This window comes from Chaetura pelagica, unplaced genomic scaffold (assembly GCF_000747805.2).
Source record: "Chaetura pelagica isolate M959 unplaced genomic scaffold, ChaPel_1.0 scaffold198, whole genome shotgun sequence".
In the NCBI taxonomy this organism is placed as follows: domain Eukaryota; kingdom Metazoa; phylum Chordata; class Aves; order Apodiformes; family Apodidae; genus Chaetura; species Chaetura pelagica.
This window is the reverse complement of record NW_009954317.1, coordinates 221,760-240,940: the sequence shown is the minus strand read 5'-3', so window position 1 is coordinate 240,940 and position 19,181 is coordinate 221,760. Positions and strand designations below refer to the sequence as shown.

Sequence of the window (19,181 nt, the reverse complement as noted above, 5' to 3'; positions counted from 1 at the left end):
TTTGCAGCCCCTTGGAGCTTCTCATCTGCTGATTACACTCATTCTTCCCTTTCAGAGGAATTGAGCTATCACTGTAGTGTCCTGTAGAATTACCCAGCCTTCTTCCCCTGGTAAGTTTGAATGCCATCTTCCACCATACCTTGCACAATAGGTTTTGTAGCATTCTAAACTGTTGCTTTCCTAAACCCAAATCTTGTATGACTGCATTATGGAAGCTCAATTGTTAATGTGTTCTGGCTGGAAGTAACTGGTTGGTTGTTTCTGTTTCCAGGTTTTCCTACAATTATAAACTACTCTAAGGTTATAGTTTGAGTAGCAGGACATCTTCTGGCCAAACTAATTATTTTTTTAAATTCTCTGTTTGACTGCTGATCAGATACTAAAATGCTGTGGTTTATATCCACTGCAGTAGCAATATTTGGCTCATGTTACCAAGGAGGTGAATACTGGGATGGTTTGTTTTTACTTGACATCAGGGAATATTTGTAATGAGAAGCAGTCCCTGCCCCCACAGCTTGCAGCCCCATTAAATGAGACCAAGGATGAGGGGAAGTCCTTGATAAAATTAAGTGACTTGCTCCGAGTGCAGCCAGCTCAGAAGCAGGAGGGGGACCTTTACTGCTGGACTCCACATGGCTGTGCTGGCAAGTGTTCCTGCCTGGTAGGGGTGAGTGAATAAAGACGTCTCTGGTTCATGTGTCATGCTTGATACTGATTTCAGCAAGGGAAGGGGGTGGCCAGGGAGTTGGGGGAGTCTTTTGGACAGAGCAGCTCTAAGAAAACTGAACAACTGGGGACAGCTGGCTGCAGTTTTTCAGATCCTCAGGAAAGTATGGTTTTGTGCTGAGCAGCTGCCACAAATACGTAAAAGAGAGCAGTTACCAACAGTAATGACTGAGGGATTGAGTTTAGAAAGCAGATGTGTCAGACTGTGGAGCCTGTTAAAGATGTGCTTCCTGTCAATGAGACCTCATTGAAAGGCTTTTGGCAGCTGTGTAGCCCTGAGTGATCTCTAAATCTCAGTGAGATACCATGTATGAAAGGAAGGAGAGTTAGTGTTAAAATTGCCAGCATCAGAACAATTAACCAAAGCTGCTGGAGCTGAAAGATTTTTGTTTTCTTCCATGGTTATGATTTCCTATGACCCAAAAGCCTGGCTTTGTGAGTGACTCATTAAGAGATGGGCCATGGCAGAAAGAACAGGGACCAAGAGTGAATAAGAAACAGTATTTGGACATAGGAAAATCATGAGAAGGAACTAGACATACTGCAGTGAGGAGGTGGAAGTGTTGTTAGGGGTTTGTGTCTTTGATCATGGGAGAGAATCCAGGACTGGACCCCAAGAAGAAAGGTAGTTAATTGTCTCTCAGTGAAATGAGAGTGGGATCACAACAAGAACAACTGTAAGGTACAGTACAAGCAATGCAAGGGCCAAGAAGTGGAGCATTAAGTTCAGACTGAGGGGATCTGAAAAGAACAAACACCAAGCCTGGGACCTCTGGCAAAACTTCCTGTTATGAGAATGGGACAACATCCTCTGATTCCTCTGGTTATAAGAACTGTGCGTGGCAAGGGGATTCAGATGGGGAAGAAATTGTCTTAGCATGCCTGAGAAATCAAGAATCAGGATCAAATTCCCTCCGCATCAGAGTAAAGCTTTGGAGTTACAAGCTCTTACATAGTTAAAGTAGAAAAAAATTTAATTTACAAGTACAATATCTAGTTACATGAGAACATTCAGTAATACAAACCACTGTTACCAAGCTATATGTGTACAGTTACTATACGTTGAATGGGAAAACACAAGCAAACTGAAAGCTAGATGTTTACTGAAACATTTGTGTTTTTTTAAAGTAGTTGCTAATTAATATTGTTCAAACCTTTCTTAAAAATAACACATTCAAATTTAGCATGTTTCTGAAAAATGCTCATTTTGACCTGATTGCTTTTTCAACAAGAAGTGATTTCACTGACAGTTTTTCAACTTGCCATACTAATAAAGCCATTTACCATAGAGTTTGGCCCTCAGCTTCCCTACAGGTTGCTTTGCATAATTTAATAAATGTCCACTTTGGCCACCAGTGAGTTCAGCATTCATATCAACAGTGCAGTAAATGGAAGGCCTGAAGTGTCCAGCCAGAGAAGACACCCACATAGGACCCAAGGAGAACTCCTTGTGTTACTGTTTATTGCCTCTGAGCACATAGTATTGCCTGAGATTGCACGTGGAGCTTCCTGTTTAAGCAACATTAATTAAGAAAACTTTGCAGGCCATTTGGCATCTTGCTGAACTAGTGACAGTTATAAGGATTTTTGTGGTCATTTCAGTCTATGGAATTTTTTTTGGAAGTTATCAAAAACAAGGCCAATTTGTGTCTGGGTGATTACTGAGGTTCCAGCTAGAGATGTCCAAACATCTGTACAGTTTCACCTTTCTCAACAACCATCAGGAACAGCTTTAGTGCCAAGAAGGTGCCCCAAGGTGTAGAAAAGTTGGGCTTGGCCACAACAGCATATTGTGGTGCCTGCTGACTTACCTGTACCTTGGGACAGGACTAACATTGCTGGTTGAAGCACAAAAAGTAAGAAGCATTTGAAAAAAAAAAAGGTATCTAGTCACTTCAAGATTTACGTAATTTCTTCCCTCATTGCTTTTATGTTCCACATCTCCCTTGGTTCAGACCAGTGCAAGATAAGGCTCACATATTCTGTCTCTTGCTTTGTGGACTTCCCTGCATATACAAGTGAAATCTGTTCAAGTTGGCACAACTTTTCGTTTGTATTTGGAGAAGAGAGTCTTGAGAGTTCACACTGAACTGAATACAGCATGTTTTTTCCTCCACTTATTCTGGAGCTTGGATCAGAAAGGACCCTTTGTCACCAAAGGTGATTGGTGCAGATGTGAAACCTTGTAAAATGTGAAATGATCAACATGCAGGGGTGGGGCAATCATAGAATTATAGAATGCCAGGTTGGAAGGGACCTCGAGGGTCATCTGGTCCAACCTTTCTGTGTAGAAACATGGTTTAGATGAGGTAGTCCAGCACCTGTGAATCTGAATCTTTTAAGTGTTGAGTGTTGGGGAATCCACCGCTTCCCTGGGGAGATTATTCCAATGTCCAATTGTTGTTGTAGTGAAAAATTTTATTCTGGTGTTCAGTCAGAGCTTCTCCCCAGGAGTAACTTGCACCCATCACCAGTCTTTTTCATGTGACTGCCTGTAAAAAAGGAGTATCCATCTTTTTGGTAGCCATGCATTAAGTACTGTAACATGGCAATAAGGTCTTCTGCTCTAAGCCTTCTTTTCTCCAGGCTGAGCAAACCCAGCTCTCTCAGCCTTTCCTTGCCTGGCAGGCTGCCCAGCCTTTGATTGTCTTTGTGGCCCTTCTGTGGACCCTCTTGAGCTTGTCCTCTATTTTTCTTTGTACTGGGGACCAGAACTGAACACAGTGTTCCAGGTGTGCCTTGACAAGTGCTGAGTAGGGTATGATGATGGCCTCTTAATCTCTGCTGGTGATGCCCTTGTTGATGCAGCCCAGCATCCTGCTGGCTTTGCCCCTGCAGCACCCTGCTCACTCATGTTGAGCTTGTTGGCCACCAGGACCCCCAGGTCCCTTTCCACAGGGCTGCTTTCCAACCAGGTGGATCCCACTCTGTGCTGCACTCCTGGTTTATGTTTTCCCTGTTATGCTTCAGGTACATTTGCTGAGTTTCCAATGTAATAGTGTGCCATGCTGAAATCATCTGCTACATATTAATCTATGTCTGGATGAATATTAAGGAGACAAAAATAACTGAATTTGAAGTAGGTGCTTTTTATAGTTAGGATGGCCATACATTCCCCAGGAGATGACTTTGTCTACTTGTATGCATTGCTATGGGATTTGGCTCAATGGGAGAGGTTATATCTTCCAAGAACCATGGCTTTGGGAGTCCTACAGCTGAACAGTTTTCACTTGCTGTGGAGCCTGCTGGCTTTTATTTGCAGATCCAAATGCAGGTGAATGCACTTGCTGTCACACCTTAGGCTTCTTGCTGAAGCTCTCAATTTCTCAGTCTGTCAGCTTAAGTTAAGACTGGTCTGTGCTTTGTCTTTGTGGAGATTTTAAATTGCATTTAAAAAGAAGACTCTTAGCAGCCTCCAGGGACTAGAGATGCTTGGAGAAATATTAAAAGAAGAACAGCTGGAAAATATAGCTTCTGTTCTCTGTCAGAGTCCCCCTGTGGAAAGCTTCCCCAGCAGGACAATCTCTCAAATACCCATGTAATTTTTTTATTGAGCATCTGCCGGTGAAAGGGCTTGTACTGGTCATAGACACTTGGACTGTTATCATTAATTCCTGAATCTCTTAAAGTCACTGCCTGCTTTGGTGCCATTCACAGTGTCTTTGGAATGCCTGTCCCAGTGGTAAAGGCTAAGTGTGAGTTCCTTTTTTTGCCTCCCTCACCTCCCATTTTATTCTTTCTTCCCATGTTCATAGAGCTCTGAAAATTTCCAGCATGGGTCAAGAGGATTGAAATAATTTAATGGTGGGGCTGAATGGACAGATGGACAGTGGTTACACCATTATGTTGTCAAAAAAAATAGTGTGATCTTTTAGCCAATATGCACACGAATAACAAAATCAAGGTATTAGTTGTTTAATAGCTTCAGGTGCACAGGGAGGGGTGCTAGGTGAGATTTCACAAAGCTAGTGGGCAACCCCACTGCCATGGGCAGGGACACCTCCCACTAGACCAGGTTGCTCAAAGCCCTGTCCAGCCTGCCCCTGAACACCTCCAGTGAAAGGACATCCACAGCTTCCCTGGGCAACCTCCCAGTGTCTCACCACCCTCACAGTGAAAAAGCAGACTATTTGTCAGAAGGATTTGTAGAAAAGACTTGAATCTCAACATTAATAGAAATCAAACATGCGGTTGAGTTACCATTTAAAGTAAATTTGATGTAAAAACCCTCCTCACTGAGGATTTTTAACTTTTTCTTTTTCTTTTTTCTTTACCTCCTCATTTTCCCAGAGAGAAGGGTTTCTAACTGACCGATGGGATTTGTTTGTCATCACAGGTTCTGCATCTGCATCCCTGCGTGGCACCTGGGAGTTTCTAGCTGGCACCATTACCTCCAACGAGTGGAGTTCTCCCACCTCCCCTGAGGGGAGCAACGACTCAGGGGGCAGCGAGGCCTTGGACAAACCTATTGACAATGATGCTGAGGGTGTGTGGAGCCCGGACATTGAGCAGAGCTTCCAGGAAGCGCTAGCCATCTACCCACCATGTGGACGGCGGAAGATTATCTTGTCCGACGAAGGCAAGATGTATGGTAAGGAGAAAAGGGCACATCGCAGCACTCCGGGCAGCCTGCCCCATGCAGCCCACTTGCCTTGTACCAAATAATGTTCTGAATGAACTCTTTTCTTTTTCTTGGGCATTCTTTTGTTGGATTTAGGAAACTCGGTGAAGATTTTAATGTTCAGAGATCAGAAAAAAGTACAGATGTCTTTTGAAAAAGGGTAGTATCAATAGTGGAGTAGTAGAGAGTTGGGCATACTACTGGGCTGGTTCTTTGATAGGTATCATATCATGTCTTCATGGTGTGACTAAGTTTATCTCTTGCTGCTGTGTCCAACACTCTAGTTATCCAAACAGGTAAGGGTCTGCACCTTTAGTGCTGAAGGGCAGAAGTTCAGCCCCTGAACCCTGGGATGGCTCTGCTGGTGGTGTGCCAACACCTGCAGTTTTTTAACTATCTACTCTTTTCAGATCTGAAGAAGGGCAGGAAACAGACCTGTCTGGCTACTCCCTTTTATTGTGGTTTGCCCCCTTGTAGTCATAAATGTCTGTCACCTGCGGGTTATCCTCAGGTAGCTAGATACCCAGCCCTGAATGCAGAGAAGTGCTGGCTTGCAGCTGCAGCAAAAGTCAACTTTTTAGGTGGTAGACATGATTTTAAATTGGTTTTTTTTACCAATTCTGCTGTTAAAATTTCTCTCTTGATTTTGTCCACAAAAAGCCTTGTTTGGCTTAGTTCTCTAGGTAAGTGTTGGAAGAAGCCACTTGGTACATCTATGACTAAAAACCAAAGCCAAGGCTGGGAGTGTGCAACATTTGTTTAAAGGTCCCAAGGTTTTTAAAACTGTTTCTCAGAATACTAGCAAGGATCTGCAGCCCTCTTGCTACCCAGTCAGTCCTTGTTTTTGTTTTTTTTTCTCATTTATATTGGTGTATTGTGTGTCTTTGCAGGCCCCATCATGGGAACACCCTGCCCAAAGCTCCACATGGAGTACTTCACAAGTAGTTCTGCAGGTTCCTGTCCACCCATTGGGCCATTGTTCCCTGAGATAGGGAATAGATTGCTCTCACTCTAGGGGCATAGGTGGGCAATGTTTACACAGCCTTATCTACAATGGGTAGTTTTATTTAGTACATGCATCATGATAGCTGTACAGAGCAATGTATGTTAAGTAAGGCTGATCACCCTGAGGCTTAGCAAGTGTCAATATTATTCTGATGTAGGCATCAATTTCTGCTCTGTGCTGGCACAAACATTTTTGTGATTGTGCTGTGGAATCCACCATGGTGACTGAGTTTAAAGCTACCACAGCCATAAAGGGGGAAAAAAAGTGAACTTAAATTTGGATATACCCCCTGATTTATTTCACTGCCCAGCTGCATGTGCTGATCCTCAGAGAAGATATTACGAGTAGGCACGAGCAGCCACGGCTCAGGTGAGGGTAGGACTGCTGCTCTCAGAAGCAATGCTTGCTTAAAATATTATTTGAGCTGAAATATTACTTGAAAATCCACTGCATGGTTGTTAAGGATAAATTAGTGACATGCTCCTTGCTGCTGTAAGTCTGCACTAGTTTTCATGACAGGTGACATTTAAAATTAGTGGTGAAAAAATACAGTTGTGTTTTAAGAATCTCTTAATTTACTAATCGTTCTACACAGTCTGTAATACCTCAGCTTTGGAATGAATGTGTCAGAGCAGGGAGTGAAATGGACCAGAAAAGAATTGACAGTGTGAGCAAAAGTAAAAGTGAAGTAGAATGGACTACAGAAACCACCCAGACTTAACTGGGGCCTGACCTAGCATCGACTGGGCTTTAGTGGACAGTCTCTAGTTAATTGCACTGGTAAATTGCAGGGTGAACAGTCTGGGCTAGGTGCTGGGAGAAGAATTGAGCAGCTTTTCTGCAAGCCCTTCCCCATTACTCCAAATGGGACAGTGTCCCTGCTTGCCTTCAGTGCACCTGTTCCCAGTGTGGATGGTTGGTTTGATTTGCTCCTGACAGAAACCAAAGAACTGATATATGCTGTCCTTTGCTTACTAGTCTCCAGGATCCACGCCAGGAGAGTGGGGCCCAGACTGGCATCTATAGAAAGATATGACCAGGCAGGGAGAATAAATATAGCCTCTGATTTAATCTTCACTCCCTACCAGGCAGCTCACAGAACAGGACAAGCTGTATGTAGAGCTGGCCCCGTCTCTGAGGGGCGGTTGTTTAGTTGTCCTGTGACTGACATGCACAGAGTTCATGGAGCCCAGGGGTGAGGTGTTATGGACAACTGTATATGCCCCTTTCCTTTGACAAAAGAGGAACCGTTTCACTGATTCCTAACAAGGAGTGGCTCCTGTGGCACTTCTTCTTGGGCAGGATGTTCCAGGATCTTTTCTGTATGCAGTTTTTGTACTCCTCACCTGTTATGAGGCAACCTGTTATCAGTCTGAAGTTAGTAGCATGTTGAACAAGCTAAAGTGCACCGAGCAGATACAAAGAACTTGCAGTTTTGTTTCAATACTTATAAACTTACACAGGAAGGCCTGTTTAAGTCTATAACACAGGCCTCATGCTCCCTAGCCCCTTCAGAGTCACCTTGCTGCTTACAGTTTCTTAGATAACATGCTGCTGATTGCTGAGTGGACCTGATTCCTACGTCACCTGAAAGTCAGCCAGCTCTTCTCTGTACGTGAAGGATTTGTGTCTTGATGCCTTTGTTGCCTTCTTTTCTTTCATTATGTTTTTTGTTCCTAGACCTGTTTCATTACTGGAGACAGCATCCTGACTAGATAGGCTCATACCATAGCATTGCTCTGGATGCAAGCCCTCACTGTCCTCTCCAGCAGTGTCTGCTCACTACCTTTTAAAGGCATATAAAGCTGCCTTGTCTGCTACAGGGTGATGTCTTTTCTCCTAATCTTTGTGTTGACATGAGAAGCAGTGAATCTGAAGTACCATTAACTTACTGATCTGGTGCCTTCAGGTACCACTAAGGTCCTGCAGGGTAATTTTCTAAGTGTTGCCAGATAGAATACCACGGGGGTACAGTACTACAATTTGGGATCTTACATTTTTGCAAGTATGTTTTTCCATGGGAAAAATAATACCTGTAGCATCTGTACCAAATAAGCAAGTACAGACCTCGGTGTTAGTATCTCCTGGCATCTTCAGTACTGTTCTAGAGAAAAGAGAGGGGGAAAAACTTACTACTTCTGTGTGATTTGCATGGAGATCCTAAATAGACACTATTTACGACAGAGAAATAAAAAAATAGTAACCTGCAAAGTTATATTTGTTTTGTTAAAACACTGCTGGGGCCTTGATTTACAAGTGAGGAAGTAACAGCTTGAAAGAAATGAGCTACTGCCTTAGCTGTCCAGTGTTCCCTTTCACTGCACAAACATCTGGCTGGGAGCACCTTTTTGTAGGAGCTAGGTTTGGCAGCTGTTTGTTACATTGCTGTTCTGTAGGAGGCAGTAGTTTAGCAGCTGGTTACAAACACCTCAGCCATTTCTGTGAGCAGACAGCTGGGTATAGTAATATGTCTCTCAGTCTGGTGCAATCCATTTTTGAGTCAAAGCCCTGATAGGGCTGTTAGGAAGCTCTTGAAGATGTTCAAAGCACAGAGGCTGATTTATAGAAGAAGGATAGTTAACCACGTTACTAGTTACAACCTGGAGCAGGCAGTGAACTGCAAAGGCTTGACCTTGCAACATGAATTAAGTTGACATAAAAAGTCATGCCAAAGGTCATGTCACAAGTGGTCCATCCTATCCCTGTTCTAAAGTAATGAGGTAAATTTGCAGGATATATTCTTCATCTCAAAGGTGTATGTTATTTGTTAATGCTTTAACCAACCTCAAAAAGTCACTAAAACTGAAAACCAACCAACCAACCAACCAACCAAAAACCAAATCACAAAGCATACACTGCCTGTCTCAGCTCACAAACACAAGTTCTGCTTGAGGGGAGGAAGGAGCATGGCACCTATTACAAATATAAAAACCTTCAAGGTGTCAGTCTTCAAATACCTGATGGTGTTCCAGTCAGAGCAATTGGAACGTGTTGACACTGAGCTGGCTGGCCCAGGTAATTGCAAAATTTTGATTTCAGCTGTGATATCCCTCAGAGAGGTACTGCTGCAGTTCCTATCCCTTCCATTATTGTGATCTAGTGAACCACAAGACAGCCCTTCATCCCACAGTTTTCCTAATGATATTGAATCTCCCATTTTAAACAGCAGAAAACAGATGAAACAGATTTGTGGACAATCTATCAGGATGCAGACTTTCCTATCCTGCCCTCTTCTCTTGGTCATACGTGTGATGTTTTTGGTCAAAAACAAGGTTTTGTTTCACTGAGTCAGCTTTAAACTTTACTTTTGTGTGGTTCTGTTTCTTTTCTGTGGACTCTGTGAAACCAGATTTCTGGAGACCTTTACAACAGGTTAAACTTCTGCTGGAGTTTGTCAAGTTTTTCCTTTCTAAGCTGAGTTCAACATTCTTCATGTTAAACTGTATGGCAGTTTAACTGGTGTTTTCCCCATGCAAACATAGAAAGAAGTATTTCCCCATGAGTTCTAAGCATTTCCTGAGTATTAAAGAATTTACCACTTCTGAAATACCAACTGCTTTCTGTTTCAGTTAATAGAGTTGATAATAATGCCTGTGGCATCTTTCCTTGATGTGCTTAGTACTGAGCAGTAATATATTAGCAGTTTTTGATAACATGTAATACACAATAAATTATTACGACTACTGGAGGGAGGGCTATATTGTGTTGTTTCAACAAAGAGCACATTCTGTGCTTTTTGACTTTCAGCAGCTTCATAGTCCCGTTTTTATTTGCCAGGCTTAAAACCAAGTGTGATGTGTAGGATGATGTTTTTCTCACTGTATATGTCTGTAGCCAGGGAGCTTTTTTTGTCCTGTTGAAGTAACTTCTTAATTAGCAGCATTGCATTACCCTTTTGGCTCTTCCTCTGACTTTTTAATTTCCAGCTTTATGAACTCATCTGCCTTGTACCTGAGAGACCATTTAATTTTCATTTGCCAGCCTTTTCCATGCTAGCAAGTAATTGTTTTGCTTCTGCTGGGCTTCTGGATAGCTTCACTCATTTCCAGCAGTTTTCTGAAAAGTTTAGTTTAAAGACCTTAGTGGATTTTTTGCATTTTTAGAAACAGTCTTTCTAGATTTCAATTCTAGATTGAATTCAAAACCTGGGATAGATTTCAATTCTAGATTGAATTCAAAACCTAGGAACAATATCAGACATGGGAAAAGATAATCCAGAATGTCCACTAGCTTGGGTTTCTTTTTTCCTTTAAAACAAGCACATGTAAAGAACTCTTCTGGACAAGTTTTTGGGAGCACGTTACCAGGAAGATTTCAAAAACATGAAGTGAATTCTGAGAAGAGCAACAAGCATACCACATCTAACCCTGAGCTCTGGGAGTTGAAGGGACTGATTTAGGAGGAAAGATTAAAGTAGCTAAATATACATAGCTTGGCTAAGCGATGACTGAAAGGTGGAGGGGTGGGGGGACACATAATAACAGTCTAAAAATATTTGAAGGGTGTTAACATTTGGAGGGAGAGGGATTTTGTGGAACATGTGAGCATGACTAGGATTAATGGGAAAGAAAGAAGAAATATAGGATGGATATCAGCAGGAGCTTCTTGACAGCATGGTGCTCATTGTTGAGGGTTTTGTTTTCTGTGAGGAGTTAGAATGGAAATGCTGTTGATGTTTTAAAATTGTATTGGACATAACTAGTCCCAAGGCACAAGTTTTTGCGAGTGTATGTGTGTTTTGATGAATGACAGGTGGATTCTAGATTAAATGTACTATTATTTTACATAGGAAACAGAGAACATTGGGTGGTAACTGAATATGACATTCCACTATAAATATCTGCCATATATTTAAAAAGTGGTTCACTCAATCTGTGGTTTTGTGACACGAATAAGTTTATTAGACTGATGGGCTCAGAGACTCTTTGTCAGGTCTGAAACAGGAAGAATCATAGAATGGTTTGGATTGGAAAGGATCTTAAAGATCATCTGCTTCCAACCTCTCTGCATGGGCAGGGACACCTTCCACTAGACCAGGTTGCTCAAGGTACTAAATGCTAGGGGTGCTTTTTCAGAATTTGTCTTCTTTTGATGTGTCAGACACTGGGTAGTGTAGGGCGATAGCATTTCTCTAGCAAGTGTGTGCACATACACAAAGGGAGCTGAGAAGTGTCAATATGCAGATTACGTGGCGACCTGGCATAGGAAAAAAGCTGTCTTATTTCTGCAGTGCAAGTAAGCAAAAGCTGTCACATGAACTCTCTTTTAAAGTCTCTTTCAAATACCTTACTGCAGGAGGGCATGTATGAAATACAACTTAACAAAACTTTATTAGGTAGCCCTATACTTCTGTTAAGCAAAAACAGTACAAGAGAACATAAGCTTTCCAGGTTTTACTGCCCAAAGGGAAGAAAGTGGCTAGATCAGGAAAAGAGAATATTATAGCTAAAAGAAGAGCATTCTTATTCATGCAGGATACAGATAATGAGCACAGGAGAACTAGGATTGTCTATTGGTTTAAACAGTTGCTCATTAGCTAATTCGTAACAAGTCCAGTATTGGCTGTGTATGGTGAAAGTCTGGGCAGCAAAACTGGGAGGGCTGTGTGCAGTTTGTGCCCAGACAGTTGGTCTTGTAAGTCTGTTGGTTGCTGGCAGAGCTGACTTAAACCTCTGGGGCCTGGGTACACCTGCTGCTGAAGGGTGCATAGCCAGCAGCTGTTCCTCATTGCTGTCACCTTGAACTTGTGACCCATCTTCTGGGTACTCCTTCAAATCCTCTGAGGCTCACTGCATGCACATATAGGGACATGGTCTTGCTCTGTCTCTAGCTGCTGGAACAGGAAATGGCTCTGTTTTCATTGAAACTTTTAAAGTAAAATGTCTCTAGAATCACTCTTCTTTCCTCTTGAGTGTGATTTGTGTAGCAATTTCAAATCCCCTTTCAGGAGCTTACATTGGGGTCTGTGGACTGGAGTGCTGGAACTGTAACCAGTGCTAAATGAGGGAACCCAGGAGGAATGACCCAAGTTGTTGACTGCAAGTGCTGAAAACATAGGCCTATTTCTAAGTGTGACAGTATTACAGAGAAACACACGTGTGTATATGGTATTTAGCCCAATATTGCCTTCAACCGTGACTGGGGATTATTAACATTCCTGCATATGAACACTACACCATCACTATTAGTTGCAGGGAGGGGACTTCAAAGGTGATCTCTCTGTTCTTGTGTTTGAAGGCAAAGCTAGCTCTACTTAAACTGTTCAGGTGTAGTCTGATCTTTTATGGCTAAGACTGGGAGAAAGTCATTTGACAATTCTAGAAGGAGCAGCTTTCATCTAGAAGGTAGTTGAAGCACCTAGATACTTGCAAACTTCTCTCTGGATCCTGATGCATTTTTATGTACCCCTGCAGCTTAAACACTTTTGTCATCCTCTGATTTCTGCTCTCCTGTCACTGCCTGAATCATGGTTGCCCAGCTGTCTATGAGACTTGCCCTGGGAACTCAGGGAACAAGAAGGTAGAAAAGAATTGCTCCAGTGTTAGGAGCAGAAAGAGAGAAGGAATGGAATATGACAAGTGTTCTGGTTTGGTTTGAGGGTTTTTTTGATAGTGGGGGGGAGGGCCCCAAGGGTGGCTCCGGTGACAAGCTGCCCCTGCTCTAGAACCAGCCAAGGAGCCATTAGAGAGACAACAGATGCACCTCAGTGATTAACATACAAAAGAACTGAGATAACACCTGAGCAGGGAAGTGGGGGGAGAAGAACTGTGCTGGAGAAGAGCTGAGCTGGGGGAGGAGAGCTGGACTGGTGGTTGGTGAGGAAGAAGGGGCAGAAGGTGCCCCAGCAGCAGTTTCCCTGCAGCCCATGGCGAGATGGCAGCTGTGCCCCTGCACTCATGGAGGAACGTGGTGGGACATTCCCTGAAGGTGTCAGGAGGGGGGAACTTCGCCACTGGACATGGATGTTGTGGCCAGAGGATTTGCTGCCAGTGGGCTCTGATTGCTCAGCTGTGGAACCCCCGGGCCAGGGGAGGTGGCTGTTCCCGAAGCCCCCGTGACTCTGTGGGAAGCCCAGGCTGGAGCAGCTCCGGACCTGGTGGGAAGGACTCAGGAAGGAGAGGTTGGTGGAGGCCTCTGTGCCATGGGAGGGACCCCGTGGGGAAGCAGGGCAGGACTGTCAGGAATCCTTCTTGCTGAGGAGTGTGAGAAACATTTGTCATGCCAGTGAATAGGCCCAAACAGATCCTTTGGCAAAGCACAGTTTACTTACACTCTTGCAAGAATGGGTGACCTAAACAAGCAGGCACACCTGATAGTCAGGTGAATAACTGTTTATATTCCCTATTCCCAATGCAAAGTTCCCTCCCGTTTCCCCACTGGCTGGGTACTCCAGGGTTCACAGCCCATCCGATGCTTCTAATTACCCTGTAAGTTTCCCCCCCCTGTTTACACATTCCATTCTAGGAGTTTACTTTTTACCTTTTAAGGTTTAATTCTGACCTTTCTTGCCCCCTTGGCTGTCTTCCCAATCACCAGAATGATTTATACCATCTGGTGCCATCCTGTCCCAGGGAGTAACATAGGACTGACTTTGTTCTGCCTTTATAATGGCCTTTGCCATGTTCAGATATCTCAGATCCCCCAGATGGAGCCCAATTAAGTCCCTCAGTTTCTTGGACCTCAGTGTCCTTGGAATGCCCGGATATCTCCCTTCTCTCTTCAGTCACCATAAAGTTTCTTTTCACTAGGGCAGAAACAAGCTGTTATCTTCCTAACACTAGGGTGTGAAAACAACACTACATTTCTGACACTAAGATGCGAAGACAATGTTACATTTCATTTCTAACAAGAGGCAGGAGCTGCAGGAACCCCCAGCCTGTGAAGTGACTCCAAACCCCATCCCCTGTCCCCCTGTGCCGCTGGGGGGAAGGAGGGAGAGAAACCGGGAACCAAGGGATTGGGGCCCGGGAAGAAGGGAGGGGTGGGGTAACATCTGCAAGCCCTGCTCTGGGGGAGTCTGTGTCCTGGGGGCGTGTGATTAGGGTGAAATTAAATTATTGTTTTTCCCCGAGTTGAGTCTGTTTTGCCTGGGGCCTTTGGTGAAGATCCCTCCTTGTCCTTTGTCTCAACCCATGAGCTTTGTCCTCCCCATCCCAGAGTGTGTGTGAAGGGGGGACGTGAGTGAGTGGCCATGGGGCTGTTTCTTTGTTGTTGTGTTGGGCCCAAAACCAGGACAGACAAGCCTCTCTAATTAAATTTTATGAGGTTGGCATAAAGTGTAGCTACCCAGTTATGAAGCCTGTGTTTCTGTTAGGCTTTTCCATAGGAATTCTCTTTTTACTTGTTACAGAGTGTGACGTCTTTAACAACTATTTTTTATAGTGCTGGGTTATTGTAAAACTGTTCTGTGTTGAGACCAAGAGTATATATCCATCAGAAATGGTGAGATTACCTAACAGTTCACTACAGAAGAAAAGAGGAAGAAAACACTCCTGTTTCCTTGCTTCCCTGCTCTGCTCCTGGTTTTGTGCTCCCAGCCTTTAGAATAACTTTGTTTTCCAGCAGAGTCCTTGCTGATCCATTTGATAAACTGACAGGAAACTACTCTGGCAAAATGAGCTGGTCAGATTTCTGTCAGATTAGAGCGCTGAACTAACCTGTGGAATGATCTGGTCAGAGGGAATTAGGGGAAAAAGGCAAATAGCCAGCTGTTCTTTTAAGCTCAAGCTGTATCCTCATGGTTTAAAGTAATCATGGACAATCACTGCATTCTATATTATGATGGCAAAAACTGAGAATGGGTGAAGGCAGCCATTACACTTACAAAACCAGTATTTATTTATTTATATAATGTAAGAACAGTTTCTGGGTTCTTTTGGTCTTCTTGAGGCTGCTGCATAATTTTCAGTCAGTTGGTTGGACCTAGGTCCTGGTGTAGTCTTGTGTGTCAAGTCAACCAGTCAACTCCAAACAGGATTAAGCCAGACCAGGACAGGTGCCTTGAGAACTGCATGGTTCTGTGCTGGTCATGGAGCAAGGGACTAAGTGGATCTCACAGGCTCATTTTAGCCCCACTTTCCATGGGAGTTGAAGCTTTGAGTAAGCCTGCCTTCTGGAAACATGCACAAGATTAGCACTCGGGGCAGAAACATGCAAGAAACAATATACTATTGGTGCCAACAAAGGCAGCTGGGTGTAAAACAGGGAGAGGTGCTGAAAGTTTTGCTATCCTTTGAGGCAATATTGTTACCATTGAACTACTGAGAGATGCTGTCAGATACCCTACAGCTAATAGAAGTTATTGACCTAAAGAAGAAATTAGCAGATGTCTGGGTCTATAATGCAGACTTGGGCTCATGGGAGCTGGAGGGTGCTGTTACAGTTAAGCACTCGTTTCAATGCCACCCTCAATGGTCATGTTTTTCTTCACCTGGGCCTTAGTGAGTAAAAGTGTGTTTGTGCGTGTATAACGTTATCATTCTTGAGTGTCATAAGAGATAGAAAGCTGTTAGTGTGACATGCCTTTCCATACAGGATTGTTACTGGCTGTTTCAGGTGGTACCTGATACACTCTCAGATTACTACATGCAGCTGCTTGTTCCCCAGGCAAAATGAATCTAAACAGTTTTTTAACATTCTTATCAGTCTACTCTGGGAAGCACCAGAACAAGTCACTGCTCTGTTCCTGTTGCAGCCCTTTATGTGTATATGGAGGAGCACTCATTGGATGGGTTATCTTACACTTCTATGGCCTGAGGTGATAATGTGGGAAAACAGAGCTGATGGGGACATTCAATTTATGCACTGAAAAACTGAGGAGTGGTAAAGAGCTGCATAGCTGGGAGCTTTCCATTAAGCTGATGGGGAGGGATTGTTGCATGCACACATTGTTGTACCTTAGTAAAAGCTCATCTTCACAAGGAATAGCTCCACCTGCCTTTCAGGCAGTAGTTAGGAAGCACTTTAAGTCTGGCCTTTAGACAGTGATGCAAGCACAGAAAAAGCCTTTCTTATCAGTCTCTGTGTGTGTAAGGGTTGGGTGGAGTACAGCTCCAAACTGTAAACTTTCTGTGGTGGCAAAACTGCTTAAAGAAGTTCTGCCCCAATTCTTTCTCTGTTCTCTCGGCTGTGCCAGTGCCGTGGTTCATGTGGTCACAAAGCTAGTTTACCAATATAATTAAAAATAGACTGATTGGGAAAAAAAAAAACAAAGCCAACAGCAAAATCCAAATTGGGATGGCCTTACTGTTGAATATTTGGTAATTAGTTGAGAGTGGTGTGTGTCAGTCCTTCCCCCCACAACCCCTCCCCTTTTTCAGCTGCACAAAGGAGTTGCACATAGGCATATGCAGCTGCACATGGATTATTGTAGGAGGAGGAATGACCAGCTGAGGAGAGGGGAGCCTCTTCAGGTTGTTTTCATGTTGAGGAATTTGTTGCTATAACTACACTTGTGGTGCCTGACTTCTCATTTTTCGCCACTCCTTGTTTGAAACCAGTAAGAAGCTTCCAAGAACCCGCAGGTTCTGTAATTATCATCCCTCAGTCATTAATTTCGTGTGAAGCATCTTAAACTGGCCATCAAGAATCAGCAGTTTCTAAATGGGGTTAGCCATGTCTTATGTTTCTGGGTGTGAATTTAGATTATACAGTGTAAAAGGAGGAGTGAACACTCGCCTTCCCAGCAAAAAGCCTTTTATGTGAGACAAGTTTTCAGTGTTTAGACCACCTAATAAATGAGACACCTGAATTTTATGAACTCAGATCAATCACCCAACTGCCATTTTGTCACCTGAGGTGCTTGGCTGGCATATTCTGGCCCATATTCTGCTTCAACTTCTTGGCCACTTCAGAAGAGGAACTCAGCACTTGCAGAGTCAAATGATGAAAACATATATGTTGGGGAAGAGCTGATGATGTGGTGGTGCTAGTTACTTTGATATTGTGTTTTTAGGGGGTCTTATTGTTTTGTTACTCTCTAGAAGTACTGAATCTGCTTTCTTTGAGTCTTCATCTCAAAATTCCCTTATTGTAGGAATCGCATGAGCTCAGGGAATCTTCTTGTGGAAGGTTAAGACTGAGCAATTTCAAGCATGGAATAAAGGATTAGAGTGAGGAAACTTTCTTCTCACAGCTGAATATAAAATCCTCTGGTATGTGTAACTGTGCTGTGGGAAGTTCTGCACTGGGATGGGGAGAGATGTCTTCATAGGACAGGCCAGTGCAACAACATGTAGTATGGTGTTCTATGGTCTCTTTTATGGCATCTGGTCCCAGTATGACGGTCACAGTGGTGTATTACATTCTTCTATTGCTTCCTGCATACAGTTCTCTGGATTCAGTATAGAGTATAAGGAATAAAAATACAGGTTAAAAACGCCTTAGAAGAAGCTTGATCAGAGTGAACTTCATAATTATTAATGTATCGTTTAAAGAGTTGTCTCCAGCTTCTAACTAAAAATACACATGCTGCTCTTGAGATTCTGCACTGCTGAGGGGGCTACTTACCACAGGGATCTGGCACAGTTGCAATCCAGATAAATGGGAAAACCAAGACACTGTGCTGCATTACTTACTTTGCTATGTTTAGTTTATAGGCACCAACAAAGACTGAAGGCTGGAGAAGAGCAAGCAACTTAAGAGATTAATAGTGTGTGTGTGGGGGGGGTATGGATGTTCTTAAGGAGAGGTGGAAAGATAGGGATGAGCAGGGAGATGGTTATTCCAGAATTTTTATTGACTTTGGGGATAGCCTAAGCTCTTATAGTGGAATTAATAGTAAAAGTGGGACCTGAAACAGAGAGGGAAGGAAGGACTAAGCCTTTCAAAAATTTTGGATGCTGAACATCATCACTGTATCATATAAATTGTACACCAAGACAAAGCTCAGAGACCTATCAGAGAGATAGATGCCAAAGTCTACTAAAGTATAAACAAATTTCTTAAAAAAGAGAGTTTAAGGTTGAAAGCAAGCATGCTAAGTAATTAAGAAAGTCATGCCAAAAGTCAAGGAAGATAGGAAGGCGTGAAGGGAGTCCAAACCAGAGAAGAAAAGATCGTGTACTGCATTTTATCTCACCTTGAAAAAGTTGAAATAGGAAAGCTAGCAGAATCTTCTCACCAAGGCTTTGGTAAGTAAAGATGGTTTGTGGTGAAGGAAAAGTCTAATAAAGTTAACATTAAAACTAACCTTAAGAATTGTATTAGTATGAGTCAAGTGTCTGCATCTGGATGAGTAGATGGGAATAGCTATGAGAAAGAGAAATATGTGGGTTTTGACACATGCAGCACTGTTTCTGGAAAAGGTGATGCCCAGGAAGGCATTTAGTGTAGCTGGGAGGAGGAAGCAGAGGAGTGAGAGCAATGGAAATAAGCCTGTGCAGACTGTGGTGGCAGCAGGGCCCATATAGCACATGTGCATGTGAAGGTAACACACACTGGTTTTTGCCAGAAGTGCCATGCTGGTAAAGCTTGCTCAGCAGTTAGTTTTTCTTCCTCAAATATCCCTCTTGTGTCTACATTTATCTATTATGTTGCCTGAGGCAAGCAGTTATGCTTGTGTTGGTTGTAATAAACAGTTGACTAAATGCTTAGCAAGTTCAGGAGGCAGCAACGCCCCAGGAGCTATCATTAAGTGACACAAAGAGATTGAAATGATAGTTGAGGTTGCTTCCTTGACCTTGCTTTGATTAACCATTCACCAGACACAGCTGGATAGTTGCTTCTGTAGTTCTCTTTGCTGCACTTCACAGCTAGGTGCATATGTTTACTTACCACTACCAAGAAACAGATACTTTCATGCTGTTTCCCACTGGAAGGATTTTGCTG

The 19,181-nt window shown here is 43.2% G+C and overlaps 1 protein-coding gene across 1 annotated transcript in view; it reads left to right on the top strand.

Annotated features, from left to right (window-relative positions):
- The first annotated feature begins 5,062 nt into the window (after positions 1 to 5,062).
- Positions 5,063 to 19,181, top strand: part of TEAD4 (TEA domain family member 4) — a 44,980-nt gene continuing 30,861 nt past the window's right edge. Inside the window, exon 1 of the mRNA XM_010004121.1 lies at positions 5,063 to 5,317. Coding sequence (XP_010002423.1) covers positions 5,311 to 5,317 — 7 coding nt within the window. The 5' untranslated portion in view covers positions 5,063 to 5,310. The remainder of the gene's footprint in view (positions 5,318 to 19,181) is intronic.